The sequence below is a fragment of the Martes martes genome (genome assembly GCF_963455335.1).
Source record: "Martes martes genome assembly, chromosome: 4".
Taxonomy (NCBI): domain Eukaryota; kingdom Metazoa; phylum Chordata; class Mammalia; order Carnivora; family Mustelidae; genus Martes; species Martes martes.
Window position 1 is genome coordinate 113,488,104 of NC_137891.1, and position 17,765 is coordinate 113,505,868.

The window sequence follows — 17,765 nt, forward strand, 5'->3', positions numbered from 1 at the left end:
CTGCTTCCCGCCCCCCCCCCGCCTGCATCTCTGCCTACTTGTGATCTCTGCCTGTCAAATAAATAAATAAAATCTAAAAAGAAAGATTCTCTCCCTCTCCCTACTCCCCAAAAGGAAAGGAAAAAAAAAAAAAAAAAAGAATCAGACCTATTGATACAGAGAAAAAACTGATAGTTGCCAGAGGAGAAGGGAGGGGGCTGGGCAAAATGGGTGAAGGGAAGTGGGAGATACAGGCTTCCAGTTATGGAATAAATAAGTCATGGGAATAAAAGCTTACAGTAAGGACTACGGTCAATGATATTGTAACTGCAATATATTGGGACAGACAGTAGCTAAACTTGTGGTAAACATACCATAATGTACAAAACTTATGGAATCACAAGTCTATGAAAATTTATCACCCAAACACACTCTCTTTGGGCCTTAACAGAAGATACCAAAGAGAGGCGGTAAACCAAAAAGGCAGACATGAGAGGCACCTGGGTGGCTCAGTTGGTTAAGCATTTGCCTTCGGCTCAGGTCATGATCTTAGGGTCCTGGAATGGAGCCCTGTGTCAAGCTCTCTGCACAGTGGGGAGTCTGCTTCTCCCTCTGTGCTTTCCATCAACCCCACCAAATAAATAAATAAAACCTCTTAAAGGGGGGGGGGGGGGAAAGGCAGACATGAGATGCAAAGGAATCAACACAGGGGAGATACAAAGGAATTCCCAGGGTTACTGTGAAGTCAAGCCCCAAGACTAAATCATGCAGTTAAGTCAGAGAACAAGTCCAGATTAGAGAAGAACTCCAGAAGAGCTCCAAGAGAGTATCTCTAAGAAAAATAAATGTAACTGATAAATTACAGGACAGATAGACAGTGTGGAAAAGTACACTGCAAGACATTTTACAGAACAGTGGAGAGATGTGTGAAGATTTCAGTGTTCAAAGAAAACCAAACACATTCTATTTTTTAATGAGGCAAATTTTAAATTCAGTTATGGAAGAAATGTAATCCCAGAAATAATAGCTAAAACAGCTAAGAAATGTTTAGTACTGCTCTAAGAATTCTGCATGCAATAATTCATTTAACCCTAACCCATTACTTTGCCATATTAATATTCAATCAATTTATCAATGTTTATATAATCACACAAAGGAAATTTTTTATATAAGCGTATTAAAAGACTTGAAGAGGCTATCAGAGAAATTCCTCATCTAATATTACTGAAAAAAAGTCCAAAATTGATGAATCAAACAATGCAATGCTTACTTAAAAATACAAAGAAACAGGGGTGCCTGGGTGGCTCAGTGGGTTAAGCCTCTGCATTCAGCTTGGGTCATGATCCCAGGGCCCTAGGATAGAACATCGGGCTCTTGGCTCAGTAGGAAGCCTGCTTCCTCCTCTCTCTGCCTGCCTCTCTGTGAACTCTTGTGATCTCTCTTTCAAATAAATAAATAAAAATCTTAAAAAAAAAAATTTCTTAAAAAATACAAAGAAACAGCTGAGAGTTAAAAAGCAGGTGCCTCTGAGAAAAGTAGAGGGAACACACTAAAAAACCCATATCTTTTTAGAATTTTATAACTAGAGCTTGATGTTTCACACTCTTAGAAAGTAATATTTTAATTTAAAAAAAAATTTACTTACTAAGTGAAATGGCACTCTAACACTGAATAAACTAGGGGGCTTTTTCACATAACTACCTGGGAAGCTTTGATATGTTAAGACAAACTATAGTTTTTCCCTAACATCGGGCCACAAGAACTCCCCACTCCCTCCCCCTGAATCAGCTCAAGAAACTACAGTTTTATGGCAGTGGTTTTCAAATTTAATCAAGTCCATAAATCTGTGTCAATCTACAGCAACATAAGGAAAAACAAAGACAATATACTGAGTTAAATTAATCCACTTAAGCTGTTCAGCATTTTGAGAGCACACCCTTTTTTCTTTTTTTGAGAGCACACCCTTCTTACACTCTTAATACCTTTTCTTTAGTGAAACGAAGGTGGTTAAGTGGTAGTTTTTAAAAACATTCTTACTTTCCAAAATAAAAAGCTGGTAACCCTATGTCAGTACACTATCTCCACTCTGCCAAAGACAGTTTTGGTTCATGAAAGTCAAATCAGAGAATCTGTGGAAACTCTTACTGGAACGACAGGCAAAAAAAATCCTCTGATGGAAGAAGTCACCACAGAAATAAACGAGATAATTCAGAGGAAAGAGTATCATTTAAAAAACAAAACAAAACAAGGAAGGACCACTAAGAAAACTAAGAAAAAAGAGGTGTTAGGGGCGCCTGGGGGTGGCTCAGTCAGGTAAGCCATCTGCCTTCGGCTCAGGTCATGATCCCAGGGTCTTGGAATTCTGGAATCCAGCCCTGCATAAGGCTTCCAGTTTGGTAGGAAGCCTGCTTCTCCCTCTCCCACTCCTCGTGCTTGTGTTCCCTCTCTCACGGTATCTCTGTCAAATAAATAAATAAAATCTTAAAAAAAAAAAAAAAAAGGAGGCAGTAGTATGTACCTAAGAGGTTAAGTAAAATAAGTAATATAAACTGCTTAATGAAGTTAACAATTCCAAAGTCACCTATGACCACAGGGTTTAGAAGCAAAGACTAACAGGATAAGTTTAGCTTACATTTTCTAAAATTTTGGCTCACTAAGGACGTCAAAGGAGGTTTTGGGGTGGGAAATATTTGAACATTAATACAAGCTGTTGCTACAAAAATGGAGAAATCGTTGAAACTAAAGGATAAATAACCTAACTATAAACATTCATAATCTAAGAAACCTACTCTCTTCCTTCCATACACTGATGATTAGTTCGGAATCTTCTGTGTAACATGTACATTAAAAGCTGAATCAAACAATATTTTAGAAATGTATAACTTAAATGACTTCATGTACATTTGATTGCATTTCAAATTACAACTGAAAGAAAATATTTTGCTTATCACTAGATCTCTAAAACTTTTCTTAGTGTCTGTCACAAAGTAGGTACTTAGTATTTATCTCTTGAATAAATTAGTGAAAGCCTATACTTAACAATATACATACCAGTCAATAAGTCCTCTATCCATCAAGCAAATATGAATGCACATATTCTACTATGAATCCTATGAATGCATATATTCTACTAAACACAGCTCCAGATTTGTTCATGTATTTAAATGTAGAAATCAAAAGCCAAAGTCTTTTAAAATTGTACTTAATTTCATCTCACTTGAAAATTGAAACTAAAAGTAGAGGCAATCCAGCAGTCTCCACGTAGACCTCAAGTTCAGCCTGAGACCTCTAGAATTAAAAATAGTTTAGCCACCTAATAGGTCAGGCAATGACAAAGATGTTTACACTTTCAATGTGTGTGGCTTTAGCTCTCTTCATGAAATTACAGAAAATATATCTAAATACCTTAAAGTCTATGATAAAATTTCAGCTTTAGAGAACATTTCTGTATATTTAGACTTTTGCAACAAGTATACAGTATTTTTGTGATCACAAAAATGTTTAATATATAAGACTGTAACTTTTTAAAAGGATTTTATTTGTTTATTTGAGAGATAAAGAGAACATGAGCAGGGGTCAGGGGAAGAAGGGGAGAGAGAAACAGACTCCCCACTGAGCAGGGAGCCCACCATGGGTCTCCATCCCAGGACCTTGATCATGACCTGAGCCAAAGGCATATACACTTAACCAACTGAGCCACCCAGGCGTCTCAGAAAATATTTTAACTTGTAAAAAATTACAAATGATACTGTTAGATATAACATATCAAGTTTTTTCAGAATGGCACAGAAATACCACTCAGAGACAGTATCAGATTTCAGGAATGTACTGGATTAAAAAGATAACTGGTTAAGCCTATTCAACACAAAATCCACAGTCATCTAAACTATTTGTGCAAATAGAAAACAAAACCTCTCCACAATGAGAATTTAAAACTAGCTAATGATATCAGTTTGCAGAGTCTTGATGATATATTAGTTGTGAGGTGACTAGTTATCTTGTATATGTGATGGATAGCAGGTAACTACAGATTTAAAACACCAAAACCAACAATGCCAATAATATACATAAAAACATAGATAACTGCAAATATTCAAATCTACAACCGGTCAAGTTGATTACAATACATGTATGAAACTACACTAACAATTCAGGAGAAAATGAACGGAATGGAAAGTGCAAAATTTTCATTATAATCCTGCAGAATTTGGTCCTCAGATCAGGGAGGAAGAAATAATAAAACTGAGGTATCCTTACTTCAAGTCACTAACTCTGCCCTAGAGTTTAACGTTCCAATTCCTAGAAGTATGAACAGGACCTTGGGTAGCAGAGCAGACAGATTAAAAGTGCTTGAAAATAACATCACCTTACTACATAGTGTTTAACTTTCTCAAGAATGTTCACATCTCATTTTCTCCTAATAACAAAGTCAGAAGATAGGAAGGGAGAAGATAATTCCCCTTAACCAAAAAGAAAGATGTAACTCAGAAGTAGAACCAATCTCTTGAAGTTCTAAAAATGTCAGATAATGCCTGATTACAACCCTAAACTCTTGACTCTTAATATATGGTAAACTCTAGCAAGCCACACGGTCTCTTAGACAAAGCTATTCTCGGTATTTGTCATTTGGGATCCCGATTATGAACAATCATAAAAAACAGTGGCAAAGCCAAAAATACTGTCAGACTTAGCAACTGGTGAAATAAGATTCATTGCCATTATCAAGACTCTTGTCCATAGTATATTTAGCCACAAGGCTTTTACTGGCCTAATTTAAGTCTATCAGTAATGAAAGTCATTTCTAGAGATGACTCAACTCGGTTAAGTTTCCTAGGATAGAAATAGCTGGCTGCCCCTGATTTTGACACAAAAACTCAAGGACATCTGTCTGCAGTTTATTTTTCCAAAGCTCTGCACCTAAGAGTTGCATGCAGATAAATACAAAAGGACTTTATAAATAGTTCAAACAACAAAACTAAAACATTCTAAAATATTTACTATGCTGGACATGGATGGAGCTAGAGAGTCTAATACTAATAAGCAAAGTCAGTCAGTCAGAGAAAGACAAATACCATATGATTTCACTCAGTTGTGAAATTTAAGAAACAAACAAATGAGCAAAGGAAAAAAGAGAGAGAGAAAGAGAGACAAACCAAGAAAAGAGACTCTTAATTATAGAGAACTGATGGTTACCAGAGGGGAGGTGGGTAGGAGGATGGGTTAAATAGGTGATGGAGATTAAACGGGTGATAGGGATTAAAGAGTGCACTTGTCATGATGAGCACTAGGTGATACATGAAATTATTGACTCACTATATTGTACAGCTGAAACTAATAAAATACTGCATGTTAACAATCCTGGAATTAAAACAAAAACTTAATTAAACTTTTTAATTAAAAATAAATTTTCCATAATGAATTTTTTAAAAGATATTTACTAGGCTGAAAAGGCTACAAATACAGCATCACAAGTTTTGTAGCTAATGTAAAATATATCTTGGCATCTTAAGATCTAACCATACAGGACTTTTTTCAATTCTTCAAAAACCAAGATCCTTCCCACCCAAGACATCCATACATACCGTGCCTACTATCAAAACTTCCTTCCCCACTTCTGCATTCTTTGCATAGCTGATTCTCCTAAGTAACTCTTTTAAAGTAGCTATACTCTACAGTATTCTCTGTATAGTTGAGAGAACTCTTGTTCTTTAAAGTCCTTATTATAACCTGTAACTACATTTTTCTCCACTCTTTATTTTGAAAATTGCCAAATATAATCAGAAAAAAGTAACCATCAACATACTCACCTAGATTCACCAATTAATATTACACAATTCTCTCTCACTCCCATACACACACACATTTTTTGCTGATTCATCTGTAAGTCGCAGACATCATGACACTTCACCTGTAAATACCAGCATGTACCCCTGAATGAACTTTGTCCCATACAGCCCCAAGACTATTATCAAACCCAGAAAATTTAACATTAATATTACTGCCTAATGTACAGTCCAAATACTCCATTTGACACAAGAATGTTCTTTAAAGCTTTTTTCAAAATCTAGGATCCAGTCAAAATTCACACATGTATTTTGTCATGTCTCTTCTCTTTCCTTTAATCTAAACTGTATCCTTGTTTCATTTTAACAGGGTATTTTTTAAAACCAACTGTCTTCTGACTTCTAAGCTGAATGGTAACATGCTACACATTCTGGATTTGTCTTACTGTTTCCTCATGATTAAAGTCAGGTTAAACAGTTTTAGCAAAAACAAGAAACTGATGATGCTGTGTGTTTACTTGTTTTGTGTGTGGGTTTGTGACCCCTTCAAAATACTGCTTACCCCACACAAAGGCAGAGAAAATGGCTATGTTGTTCAAAAATGTATTTCTAGCATCTAAGACAATGTCCCACATAGGAAGTCCTCAATAATATTTGCTGAACAAATAAGAAAGCGAATTCTCCATAGCATATAGTACCAAGTATTCAAGAGTGGAAACCAACAGATATTTGTTGATGTAAATTTTATGTTTAACAGGTTATGCTGTTAGGATCCAAAACTGTATTATGAGAACATTTTGAAATTTAGTATAAGTCTATTTTCAGCAACAGGTAAATGCTCTTTTGTTTGTTTTGTTTCAAGTTTTTATTTAAATTTTAGTTAGTTAACGTAACAGTATATTAGTTTCTAGAATTTAGTGATTAATCACATACAAGTAACACCCAGTGCTCATCACAGCAAGTGCCCCCCATCTTCCTCCCCTCCAGCAACCCTCAGTTTGTTCTCTATAACTAAGAGTCTGTTTTATGGTTCACCTCTCTCATTTTTTTCCTCCTATGTTCATCTGTTTTGTTTCCTGGATTCCTCATGAGTGAAATCATGTGGTTTTGTCTTTCACTGACTGACTTATTTTGCTTAACAAAATACACTCTAGCTCCATTCACATTGTTGCATATGGCAAGATTTCATTCTTTCTTATGGCTAAGTAATATTCCATTGTCTATGTGTGTACAAACACACACACCACCACCTCTTCTTTATCCATTCATCAGCTGATGGACATTTGGGCTCTTTCCATAATCTGGCTATTACTGATGCTACTATAAACATCAGGGTGCATGTGTCCCTTCAAATCAGTGTTTTTGTATCCTCTGGGTAAATACCTAGTAGTGCACTTGCTGGATCTTCAAGTAGTTCTATTTTTAGCTTTTTGAGGAACCTCCATACTGTTCCAGAGTGGCTGCATCAGTTTGCATTCCCACCAGGAGTGTAACAGGGTTCCCTTTTCTCTCCACTCTTGCCAACATCTGTTGTTTCCTACAGTGTTAATTTTAGCCATTCTGACAGGTGTGAAGTGGTATTTCATTGTAGTTTTGATTTGTATTTCCCAGATGATGAATGATGTTGAGCATCTTTTCATGTGTCTGTAAGCCATCCCATAGTCCTTCTTTGGAAAAATGTCTATTCATGTCTCCTGCCCATTTCTTAACTGGATTATTTGTTTTTTAGGTATTGAGTTCAGTAAGTTCTCTATGGATTTTGAATACTAACCCTTCATTAGATATACCATTTGCAAATACCTTGTTCCATTCCAAAGGTTGCCCTTTAATTTGCTGACCATTTTCCAGTAGGTAAGTGCTCTTAACCAGAGGTGCATAAAATGCTATCTACCTACTAATGGAGAATTTGTGCGGATTGCTATCAAAAAGTCCTCAGAAGGGGGCACCTGGGTGGCTCGGTGGGTTAAGCCGCTGTCTTCGGCTCCGGTCATGATCTTGGGGTCCTGGGATCGAGTCCCACATCGGGCTCTCTGCTCAGCAGGGAGCCTGCTTCCCTCTCTCTCTGCCTACTTGTGATCTCTCTCTGTCAAATAAATAAATAAAATCTTAAAAAAAAAAGTCCTCAGAAAGTCCACAGAGGGGTTCAAGCACTCATAAAAGATTAATGTTGAGGACAGGAGGGAATGACACTCTTTTCTCAATGAAAATTGGTTTATTTTGTTCCCGTATGTTTAGAGCATCTTGGTATTAGAAAACTAATTCTAAAGGAAAAAAAAGAAACAAAAATCTCTCCCAGGAATAGTTAAGTGGTACATGTGCTGGCCACTCCTCAGAGAACTGAAAGTTCAAAATTATTAAGACCTGGTCTCCTGGCCTCTGGGAACTTGAAATCAGGAGAAAGTTGACACTCACATATTTTTCAAAAAGCTTAGATGCTATACTGAAACATACATGCAAAGTTATTAATGCACAACAAAAAGTTATTTTCTTTTTTAAAAAATCACTTTTGTTACGTACAAACCTTCAAGAACAGGAACTTGGTGGAAGGTCTACTGGGTCATGCAACTTCTTCACTCAAAGGTAGAGGTTTATTTCAGAGAAAACAGAAGCTACAAACATGAAATTCCTCAACTTATCCTTCCCCTAAACCTATCCAAAAAAGCATATACCTAATTCACTTCTGTAAAAAAGACATACCTCTTCTCTCCAGTATTAGAGAATAATCTCACTTTATCAATTACCTGCTTTATTTTAAATCTTAATTTTGCATGATATAAATATGCCATAACCAAAGTCAAATTAAAAACAAAAACAGTCCTTACAAATTATTTCTACATTTTTCTCATTCTTTCACCAATAAAATTTAAAAAATACATTCCACTTAATCCATTACAAATTGACTGTCCTGATTACTTTTAACAATTACATCAAAGACCTCCAAATGACCAAATACCAGACAATGCTCTAATTTCAGTTCTCACCATACTCCATCTTTGTGTAATAAGTGATGGTCATGACCTTTTTCTTGAAATTCACTTTCTCTGGTTTGAGAATTTTATCACCGATATTAAGTGACTTCTGCCTCCTTTCTGATGTTTCCATACTGACTCTTCCTCCCCTGCCAACCCTTTAACATTGGGAGTGATCTAGGGTTCCCTTCTTTTGTCCTACATGTTCTGCTTGTCTTAATGTTCTCCTAATGCCTCACTTAATTGTTTAAAAAAGACATTATTTATTGGGGGGGGGGATGAGAGCGAGACAGACCATGAGCAGGGGAGAGGGAGAAGCAGACTCCCCAATGAGTAGGGAGCCTATTCAGGACTCAATCCCGGGACACTACCCTGCTTCACTTAATTTTTATCTGTTATCAACTTCTACATCTCCAGCCCCATCCTGTCTCACAAGCTTCAGACTCTTACTGCCAATTTCCCACTAGACATCTCAACCTGGATTCTCCCAGAACCTTTACCTTAACAAAACTGACATCTTCTTCAAATTCCTCCTCTTTCTCCAGTTAATGCCTCTACTAAGTTAACGCCATTACTGTCTCACGAGTTCTTAATCTAAAAACTATTATTTGATTCTTCCCTCTTCCCTGACCCTACAAATATTCACCAAGTCCTAAGTATTCCTTAAAGATCACCTCTCAAAAATCTATTACAACCACTACCTTATTTCAGGATTTCAGGTCATTATCAGCTCAGCTTTTGCCTGCACTATTACCGTATACTTCCCTAACTGATCTTTCGGCTACCAACCCATGCACTTTCAATCTGCAGTATAGAAAACCTGCTTTAATTACTCCTTTACCTAAACAGCTCCAACTGTTGGTCCTACTGCCTAGAGAAGTCACTAACTAAAGGACAATTTTCACATTTTAACTCTATGAAATGTAGATCTCTGTTATAACTGGTGAAATAATCACCAACTAGCCAGACAGCAGGAGTAAAGTACTCCTCATTGCCAATACATACGAATACACTAAGAGCACCAGCATCAAAACATAGAGAATTGGTGTTCACAGCCAATGGGGAGAAATACTAAAGAAAATACTGAGGCATCTTTTATTCATACAGACACCAAATGTTTTGGGAGAAGGTGCGGTACATAGTAAATCAGACATGTTCAGCTGGTTTCCCAATTTGAGAATCAAGAATAGACCTGCTTCAGTTAATGAAAAATCTTCAGTACAGCCCAGCACCAATTTTTATATAATTACTTTAATTCTCATATAGATTTGCTTAAGAAATACTGTCACCAATACTCAAGACGACACCAAACTGACACTGTGAGGAAGCTATGCTACAAAACTGAAAGAATGATTCAGAATCCACACACACCATAAACCCTGCTAGAATAAACCAGATCAGCAAAGTAGCAGAATACAAGATTAATATACAACAATCAAATGCATTTCTACATGCTACCAATGAATAATCTGAATGAAATTAAGGAAAAAGTTTCATTTGCAATAGCACCAAAAAAGAACAAAATACTTAGGAATAAATCTGACAACAAAAAAATGTAAGGCTTGGGGTGCCTGGGTGGCTCAGTAGATTAAAGCCTCTGCCTTCGGCTCGGGTCATGATCTCAGGGTACTGGGATCGAGCTCCTGGGATCGAGCTCCTGGGATCGAGCTCCATATCGGGCTCTCTGCTCAGTGGGGAGCATGCCCCCCTGCCCCCGCCTGCCTCTCTGCCTACCTGTGATCTCTGTCTGTAAATAAATAAAAATTAAAAAAAAAAAAGCTTGTATAATGAAAACTACACAACAAAGGGAAAGCAATTAAATAAAACCTACATAATTGGAAAGAAATTATCCCATGTTTCTGGATGTTAACATTCTTAAGATGGCAATTATTTCCCAAGTCAATCTACAGATTCATTATGATATCTATCAAAACCCCAGCTGTGCCTGTTCTGCAAAAATTGACAGACTGCTCCTAAGATTCATATAGAAGAACAAGAAACCCAGAATACCCAAATAACACTGAAAAAAAAAAAAAAAAAAAAAACCAAAGGACTCATACTTCCCCATTTCAAAAGTTAATACAAAGTAACAGTAATCAAGACATTATTAAGCAGGCATAAGGACACATAAGTGGAATAAAATTCATAATCTGAAAACAAATCCTTACATACATGTTCAACTGGTCTTTGAAAAGACTGTCAAAACAATACAAGGGGAAAGAAGAGTCTTTTTAACAAATGGTTCAGGGAAACTGGCATTCGCACCTAAAAAAAAAAGGAAGCTGGACACCTACTTCACTCCGCATACAAAAATTAACTCAAGGGTCGCCTGGGTGGCTCAGTGGGTTAAAGCCTCTGCCTTCGGCTCAGGTCATGGTCTCAGGGTCCTGGGATGGAACCCCACATCAGGCTCTCTGCTCAGCAGGGAACCTGCTTCCACCTCTCTCCCTGCCTGTCTCTCGGATTGCTTGTAATCTCTGTCTCTCAAATAAATAAATATTTTAAAAACTTAACTCAAAATGGGGCACAGATTAAATTTAAGAGCTAAAATTATATAATTCTTTTTAAAAATATTTTATTTATTTGAGAGATAGAGTGAGCGAGAGAGAGAGCACAAATTGGAGGGAGAGGCAGAGAAGAGAGGGAAAAGCAGGCTCCCCACCAAGCAGGGAGCCCAATGCAGGGCTCAATCCCAAGATCCTGGCAGATCATGACCCCAGCCAGAGGCAGACACTCAACCAACTGAGCCACCCAGGCACTCCTAAAATTATGTAATTCTTAGGAAAAAACATAGGAGTAAATCTGTGTTACCCTGTGTTAGGCAACATTTTCTTAGATATGACATCAAAAGCATAAGCCCCACATCCACATCTAGCTCCCTGCTCAGCAGGGAGCCTGCCTCTCCTTCCCCCCTCTGCCTGGTGCTCCCCTGGCTTTTGCTCTCTGTCAAATAAATAAATAAAACCTTAAAAAAAAAAAAAAGCAAAGCATAACAAAAAAAAGGATAAATTAGACTTCATCAAAATTAAAGCCTTCTGTGCATCACAAGACATCATCAAGTGAAAGAACTTAAAGAACAGGAGAAAAAAATTGCAAACCACACATCTGATAAAGGACTTCTATCCAAACCACATAAACAATGCTTACAACTCAACAATGAAAACATAAATAATCCAATTTTTTAAATGGGCAAAGGACCTGACTAGACCATTCTCCAAAGGTATAAAAAAGGCCAATAACTACATGGAAAAGGTGCTCAACATCACTAGTCGTCAGGATAATGCAAATCAAAACCACAATGAGATACAACTGCACACCCACTAGAATGCTTATAACCAAAAGACAAGTACTGGTAAGGATGTAGAGAAACTGGAACCCTCAGAGCTGCTGATGAGACTGCAAAAAGGTGCAGGCTCTTTGGAAAACAGTTCAGCAGTTTCTTGAAATGTTAAATACAGAGGTGTCACCTGACCCAGCAATTCCACTCCTAGATATGTACCCAAGAGAAATGAACCACATGTCCACACAAATCCTGTAAATGAACATTCGCTGCAAATAAAAAACTATTAACTGCAAAAAGTGGAAACAACCAAATGCCCAACAAATGATAAATGGATTAACAAAATGAAATATATATCCATACAAAGAAACATATTTTGGCCATAAAAAGGAATGATACATGCTATAACATGGATGTACCTGAAAACATTATGCTAGGTGAAAGAAGCCAGACACAAAAGGCCACATATTATATGGTTCCATTTACATGAAATGTCCAGGATAGGCAAAATATAAACACAGAAGATTGGTTAGAGGTTGCCAGGGGTAGTGGGAGGGAATAATAGAAAAGTGACTGCTAATGGTTACAGATTTTCATTTTGGGCTGATGAAAATGTCCTGAAATTAGATAATGGTGATGGTTGCACAACCCTGTGAATATACTAAAAAAAAAATCAGTAAACTGTACCTTAAAAGGGTACAAACAAGTGAGTTATAGACATATAAATGATAGATGAATTACCTCAGTAAAGTTATTTACAAACTATACAGTTAATATATGTAAATTTTACCTTAAAAAGCTTTTTAAAATAAAAACAACGGAGAAGAGTGGAGAGTGCATAGAGATATAGATGAAACAAGCACGGATACAAAAAAGTTTATACTATTCTGTTCACTTAGTACGTGACTTCTAAATTTTCCTTAATAAAAAGTTTAACTGATGTACTAAAAAAACAAGTAATTTTTTAAAAATAACAACGTAGGGGTGCCTGGGTGGCTCAGCAGGTTAAGCCTCTGCCTTCGGCTCAGGTCATGATCTCAGGGTCCTGGGATGGACCCCCACATCAGGCTCTCTGCTCGGCAGGGAGCCTGCTTCCCCCTCTCTCTTTCTGCCTCTCTGCCTACTTGTGATCTCTGTCAAATAAATAAATAAAATCTTAAAAAAAAAAAAAAACAATGTAAACTAACTTTCTTAACATCCATTTTTGTTGTTGTTTGACAAAGGAAACAGAATCATATATTAAAAGATCGGAGAAGGAGCACCTGGATGGCTCAGTCAGTTAAGCCTCTGACTTGGCTCAGGTCATGTTCAGGATCCTGGTAGGGAGCCCTGAGTTGGGCTCTGTGCTCAGTGGGGAGTCTGCTTCTCCCTCTCCCTCTGTCACATCTCCCCCCACATTCCCCCATTGCATCTTCCCCCCACCATGCTCACTTGCAAGTAAATAAATAAAATCTTAAAAAAATTAATAAAAGATCAGAGAAGTTGCTACCTTCTTTATTCTTTTGTAGAGATATGACAGAAAACTAGGTGTGAGGCAAAAATGAAGAATACTTTACCTTAAAAACGTACAAAGAGAATTTCAATCCTTAGTTCCAAGATAGTTCCTTACCATTGGGTTCCTGTGGTTTCTATGATTATTAGATGGGACAACTTTTTTTTAATTTGACAAAGAGAGAAAGATCACCAAGTACGCAGAGAGGCAGGCGGGGGGGGGGGGGGGGGGGGGAGGTTCGATCCCAGGTCCCTGAGATCATGACCTGAGCCAAAGGCAGAGGAGTAACCTACTGAGCCAACCAGGCACCCCTAGACGTAACAATTCTTTTTTTTTTTTTTTAAGATTTTTTTTTTTTATTTATTTATTTGACAGACAGATCACAAGTAGGCAGAGAGGCAGGCAGAGAGAGAAGGGAGGAAGCAGGCTCCCTGCTGAGCAGGGAGCCCGATGCAGGGCTCGATCCCAGGACGCTGGGATCATGACCTGAGCCGAAGGCAGCAGCCTCAACCCACTGAGCCACCCAGGCACCCCAGACATGACAATTCTTAATAAATAAATGCAATTACCCCTAATACTATGCTGTCTAATACAGCAGCCACTAGCTACATATGGCCATTTAAAATCTAGTTCTAATTAGTTGAATTATAAATCCAGTTCTCAGTCACACCAGCTATATGTCTAGTGTTCAACATCCACATGCGGCTTTGGCTACCATACTGGATAGAGGAGATACAGTACACTGCCATCAGTGCAGAAAATTCTATTGAACAGCACTATACCAATACATAAAAAATACCCACACAGAAATTTATACATTCTAATTTAGGGTTGTTATACTGCATTTTACTGCAATAAACAAATCCTCAAAAACAAGGAAAACAAAGCATAAAAATATCAACCAAAGAATATTATTCATGGAAGTTCAGACTAACTAAAACAGCAGTTCAATTTTACTTCCAGAACCACCCAGCTACAGATACTGGCCATGACAACATCTCAGGGGCAAATTTCCCTATCTGTTAAAATAGATTATTACTATATCACCAGTTTCCTAAAGTCAGATATAAGGATTATGCTGAAATAAGAATAAAGCAAATTACCCTTTCAATCAAGGATCTAATGAAAAGTGTATTATAAATCAACGACATCAAAAAATTTATGACCCACACCAAAATACACAGAATAAAATCCCTTTCCAAACTGAGCTTTGCGGCAACCAGCATAATTAAAAAGATCACTAAATATATTTTGTTTCATCCAGAAAAAAGTTTAACCGGATGATTTCTATACTTCTAGTTCTAAAATTGTGTATTTCATCCTGATTAGGTAGGTACAGATTTCCGTTAATGCCATTAACATGAATATGCAGCATCAGGAAACAGGTGCACTTTTAATTCAAATATTTTAGAATATTTTTAGCACTTAAAAAAAACCCTGAAGGTGAGCAAACTTAAAATGTGAATTCGAATATACTTTTATATTTAGGAACCTAGAAAAACAAAAACAATTTCACCTTGTATTCCCTCTCAAGCTATAACTGCAAATGGTTGGAGTGTCAATAACATTCTAAATATCAAGACTGAAATGTTCTATGTTAAGAAATTTAAAATCAACTCTTTCCTTGCCAAAATTATTGGGCACCTAAAGCTGTTAGTCAAAATGGCTCCATGTAAAGCATTTTCAAGCCTTTGAAAAGGTCACTTAAGAATGTAAGTACATTTTACTTTACCCTTATAAAATACTTTCAGATTCAGTCTTTGCAATCTACTGCCCAAAACAAAACAACACAAAAAAGGAATTCTCAAGAGAAAATGAAAACATGGAAATTGAAACCAGCGTGTAAGCAACCTATAAGGGTCACATGGAATCAATGCTGAAGGAGAAAGTTACTACTACCGCAGCATCTGGAGTCAAATTAAATCAGGCACTATTTACATATTTCTAGTTCTGTACTGACCTCATATGGTACTTTCTGACGTTATACACAGGCCTACCTAGGTCTGCATATTTTTATTTGTAAATGGGTCTAACTTTAACGTAAGTTAAATGTTTTAAAGAATAGAATAATATTCCATATCCCTTTTCCATTGTTCACGAACCCTCTCTGTTCGTCAAATCACCCCGATAAATCCATCTGTTCCCTCTAGTTGCTTCCAAAAAAAAAAATTCTAGCAACCAAAGACACCAGATTGTAAAACACACACTCAGAGTTAAGAGTTCTGGCACTACCAAAATATGTTAAGAAATCTTGGCAAATCAGTTAAAATCCCTTGAACCGTAATTACCTCAGTTGTAAAAATGAATAATACATATCTACATCCGAGGAGGGATGAGTTAGATTTCATTGTGCGCTCCAAATATTAGGTGTCTCTCTCCCATCTCACATTTTCCCTCCCCTTTCTCCCCTTTAAAGCTTTCAGGGTTTGCTTCCAGGCTCCACTTAGTGTTTCCCTTACCCACGTACTCCATCCTGCCCTTCTACTCAGCCCCTTACTCCAATTCCATACAATTCCACCACCCTCCGGTTCCAAGCTGCTACTTCCCTTTGCGCCCCCTAAGGTCCCAGGCAGCCCCTTCATTCAGCTCCCCACGTCTCCCTCAGTCCGCATTTCCTAACGGCTCCTCCCCTCGGTTCCCCACCCCCTCATCAACCAGGTTCATCCTGCCCCTCCAACCGTCTCCCGCCCCCAGGTTCCTTCCTGCCCCTCCACAGCTTCCCCGTCTCAACGTTTCATCTTGGTCCTCCAACCGACTTCCCCAATGCCTTGCTCGCTCCCTATTTTATCCAACACCTAAATGACCACACCATTCTATCCATCCTTTTCAACATATACACAAATGCAAGGGACCCACATACACACACTGGAGATCCCACCCCCACTTCGATCCTCCATCTTTCCCTTTATACTTGCTTCCTTTCTTCCTCCCCCCCCCCCGCCCCCACCTCCTCCGGAAGAGCGTGGTTCCCAGGCCAAGGTCTCTCACCTCATTCGGTCACTTCAGTGGTGCCAACCGCTTCATACAGGAAAAAACAACCAATCACGTCCCCTTGGGCGCTTCCCCTGCGAGTCCAAGCACTTACTGGGCACCCGCCCCACCGGGCACCCCGCACATGCACACGCGCAAACCGAGGTCCTGGGGACGAGGGTTGAGAGTAAAGTGAGCCTTCTTACACCGGCCTCAAACACAGCCCACTTCTTTACAGCCCTTCGCCATTTTGGTTTCCCGCGGACCGCCGGTGCATTCTGGGAGCGCGGAGCGACTCCGGTGCCGAATGGCAGCTCTCCAGGGCAGCGAGGGGGCGGGGACTGCGCAGCGAGCGCGGAAGAACACCGCGCTCTGCGTCCCTGGCCGAAGCTGAACAAAGAAGGACTCTTTAACGTAGCGGTAGGTATAAGTCCTTCCGCCGCCGGCGCTAACACAATAGTGATCGCTGCGCTCCTGTTCGCATGCTGTGTTACTGCTGTTTCTCTTATAAAGGAAAGTGTCGTGTCCAGTCTGCGTTGTGCATTTTTTATTTCCGGAAAAATGCGACAGTGCTCTCTATATCTGGTCTTGCCGACTTACTTTCATTATCTTAGATAAAGCACGTTTCTTCTGTCTTTACCTGGAGGCCTGCTGTTCGAATTTCCTTCACCGAGGAGACCCTGGATGTCAGAATTAAATTTTGCTCTGCGATTATTGTCCAGTCCCAAATTCCTTATCAGGAGCGCCTTGCATAGAAGATTTTCGGACTTTTTTTTCCTTGACAGTGAAAGTTTTTCTGTGTACCTGCTTTGTAATCATTCCTAATTTTGATGAAATCTGAGAATAATACCGTGCAAAGTGATTTATTTTAGGAATACAGAACTTTTCTCATATTAGGGCAAACCCTTAGCCTGCCAATATTCTGCTGCCGACCGGAAGTCCATGTGACAAACTGGAAGCGCATGCTTAGCTACAACCCAACTCCTTAGTAGCCACCTGGGGTACCTTTGTTTATAATTTAGTCAAAATATTTTTTTTAATTTTAAAATTATTTTATGTTTTTGTCTCATTATATAACAGGGATAATTAATACAAGGATAAATTAAAACAGGTTTCTTTTCTCTCAGAAGTACGTCTTGGGCCTAAACTCACTTTGCTCACATTTCAAAAGCGATTCTCCCGCCCATAATCTCAGGATTTGGCAAATAAGTATTTGTTCTATCCAAACCATTCAACATTTTAAATATTTTAGTCATACCCTCCCACTCCTTTGCTTCTCCTAATAATTCGAA

The 17,765-nt window shown here is 38.3% G+C and overlaps 1 protein-coding gene across 3 annotated transcripts in view; it reads right to left on the reverse strand.

The window, feature by feature from the left end:
* Nucleotides 1-16,955, reverse strand: part of MTF2 (metal response element binding transcription factor 2) — a 62,174-nt gene extending 45,219 nt beyond the window's left edge. The window contains exon 1 of one of the 3 annotated variants that reach the window (XM_080800907.1): nucleotides 16,492-16,955. In XM_080800907.1, the coding sequence (XP_080657033.1) occupies nucleotides 16,492-16,496 (5 nt within the window). In that variant the 5' untranslated portion in view covers nucleotides 16,497-16,955. Of the gene's footprint in view, nucleotides 1-15,962; nucleotides 16,056-16,491 lie in introns of those variants that run through there. The other 2 variants (XM_080800909.1, XM_080800908.1) reach the window with 2 other exon arrangements.
* Between the last annotated feature and the right edge of the window lie 810 nt (nucleotides 16,956-17,765).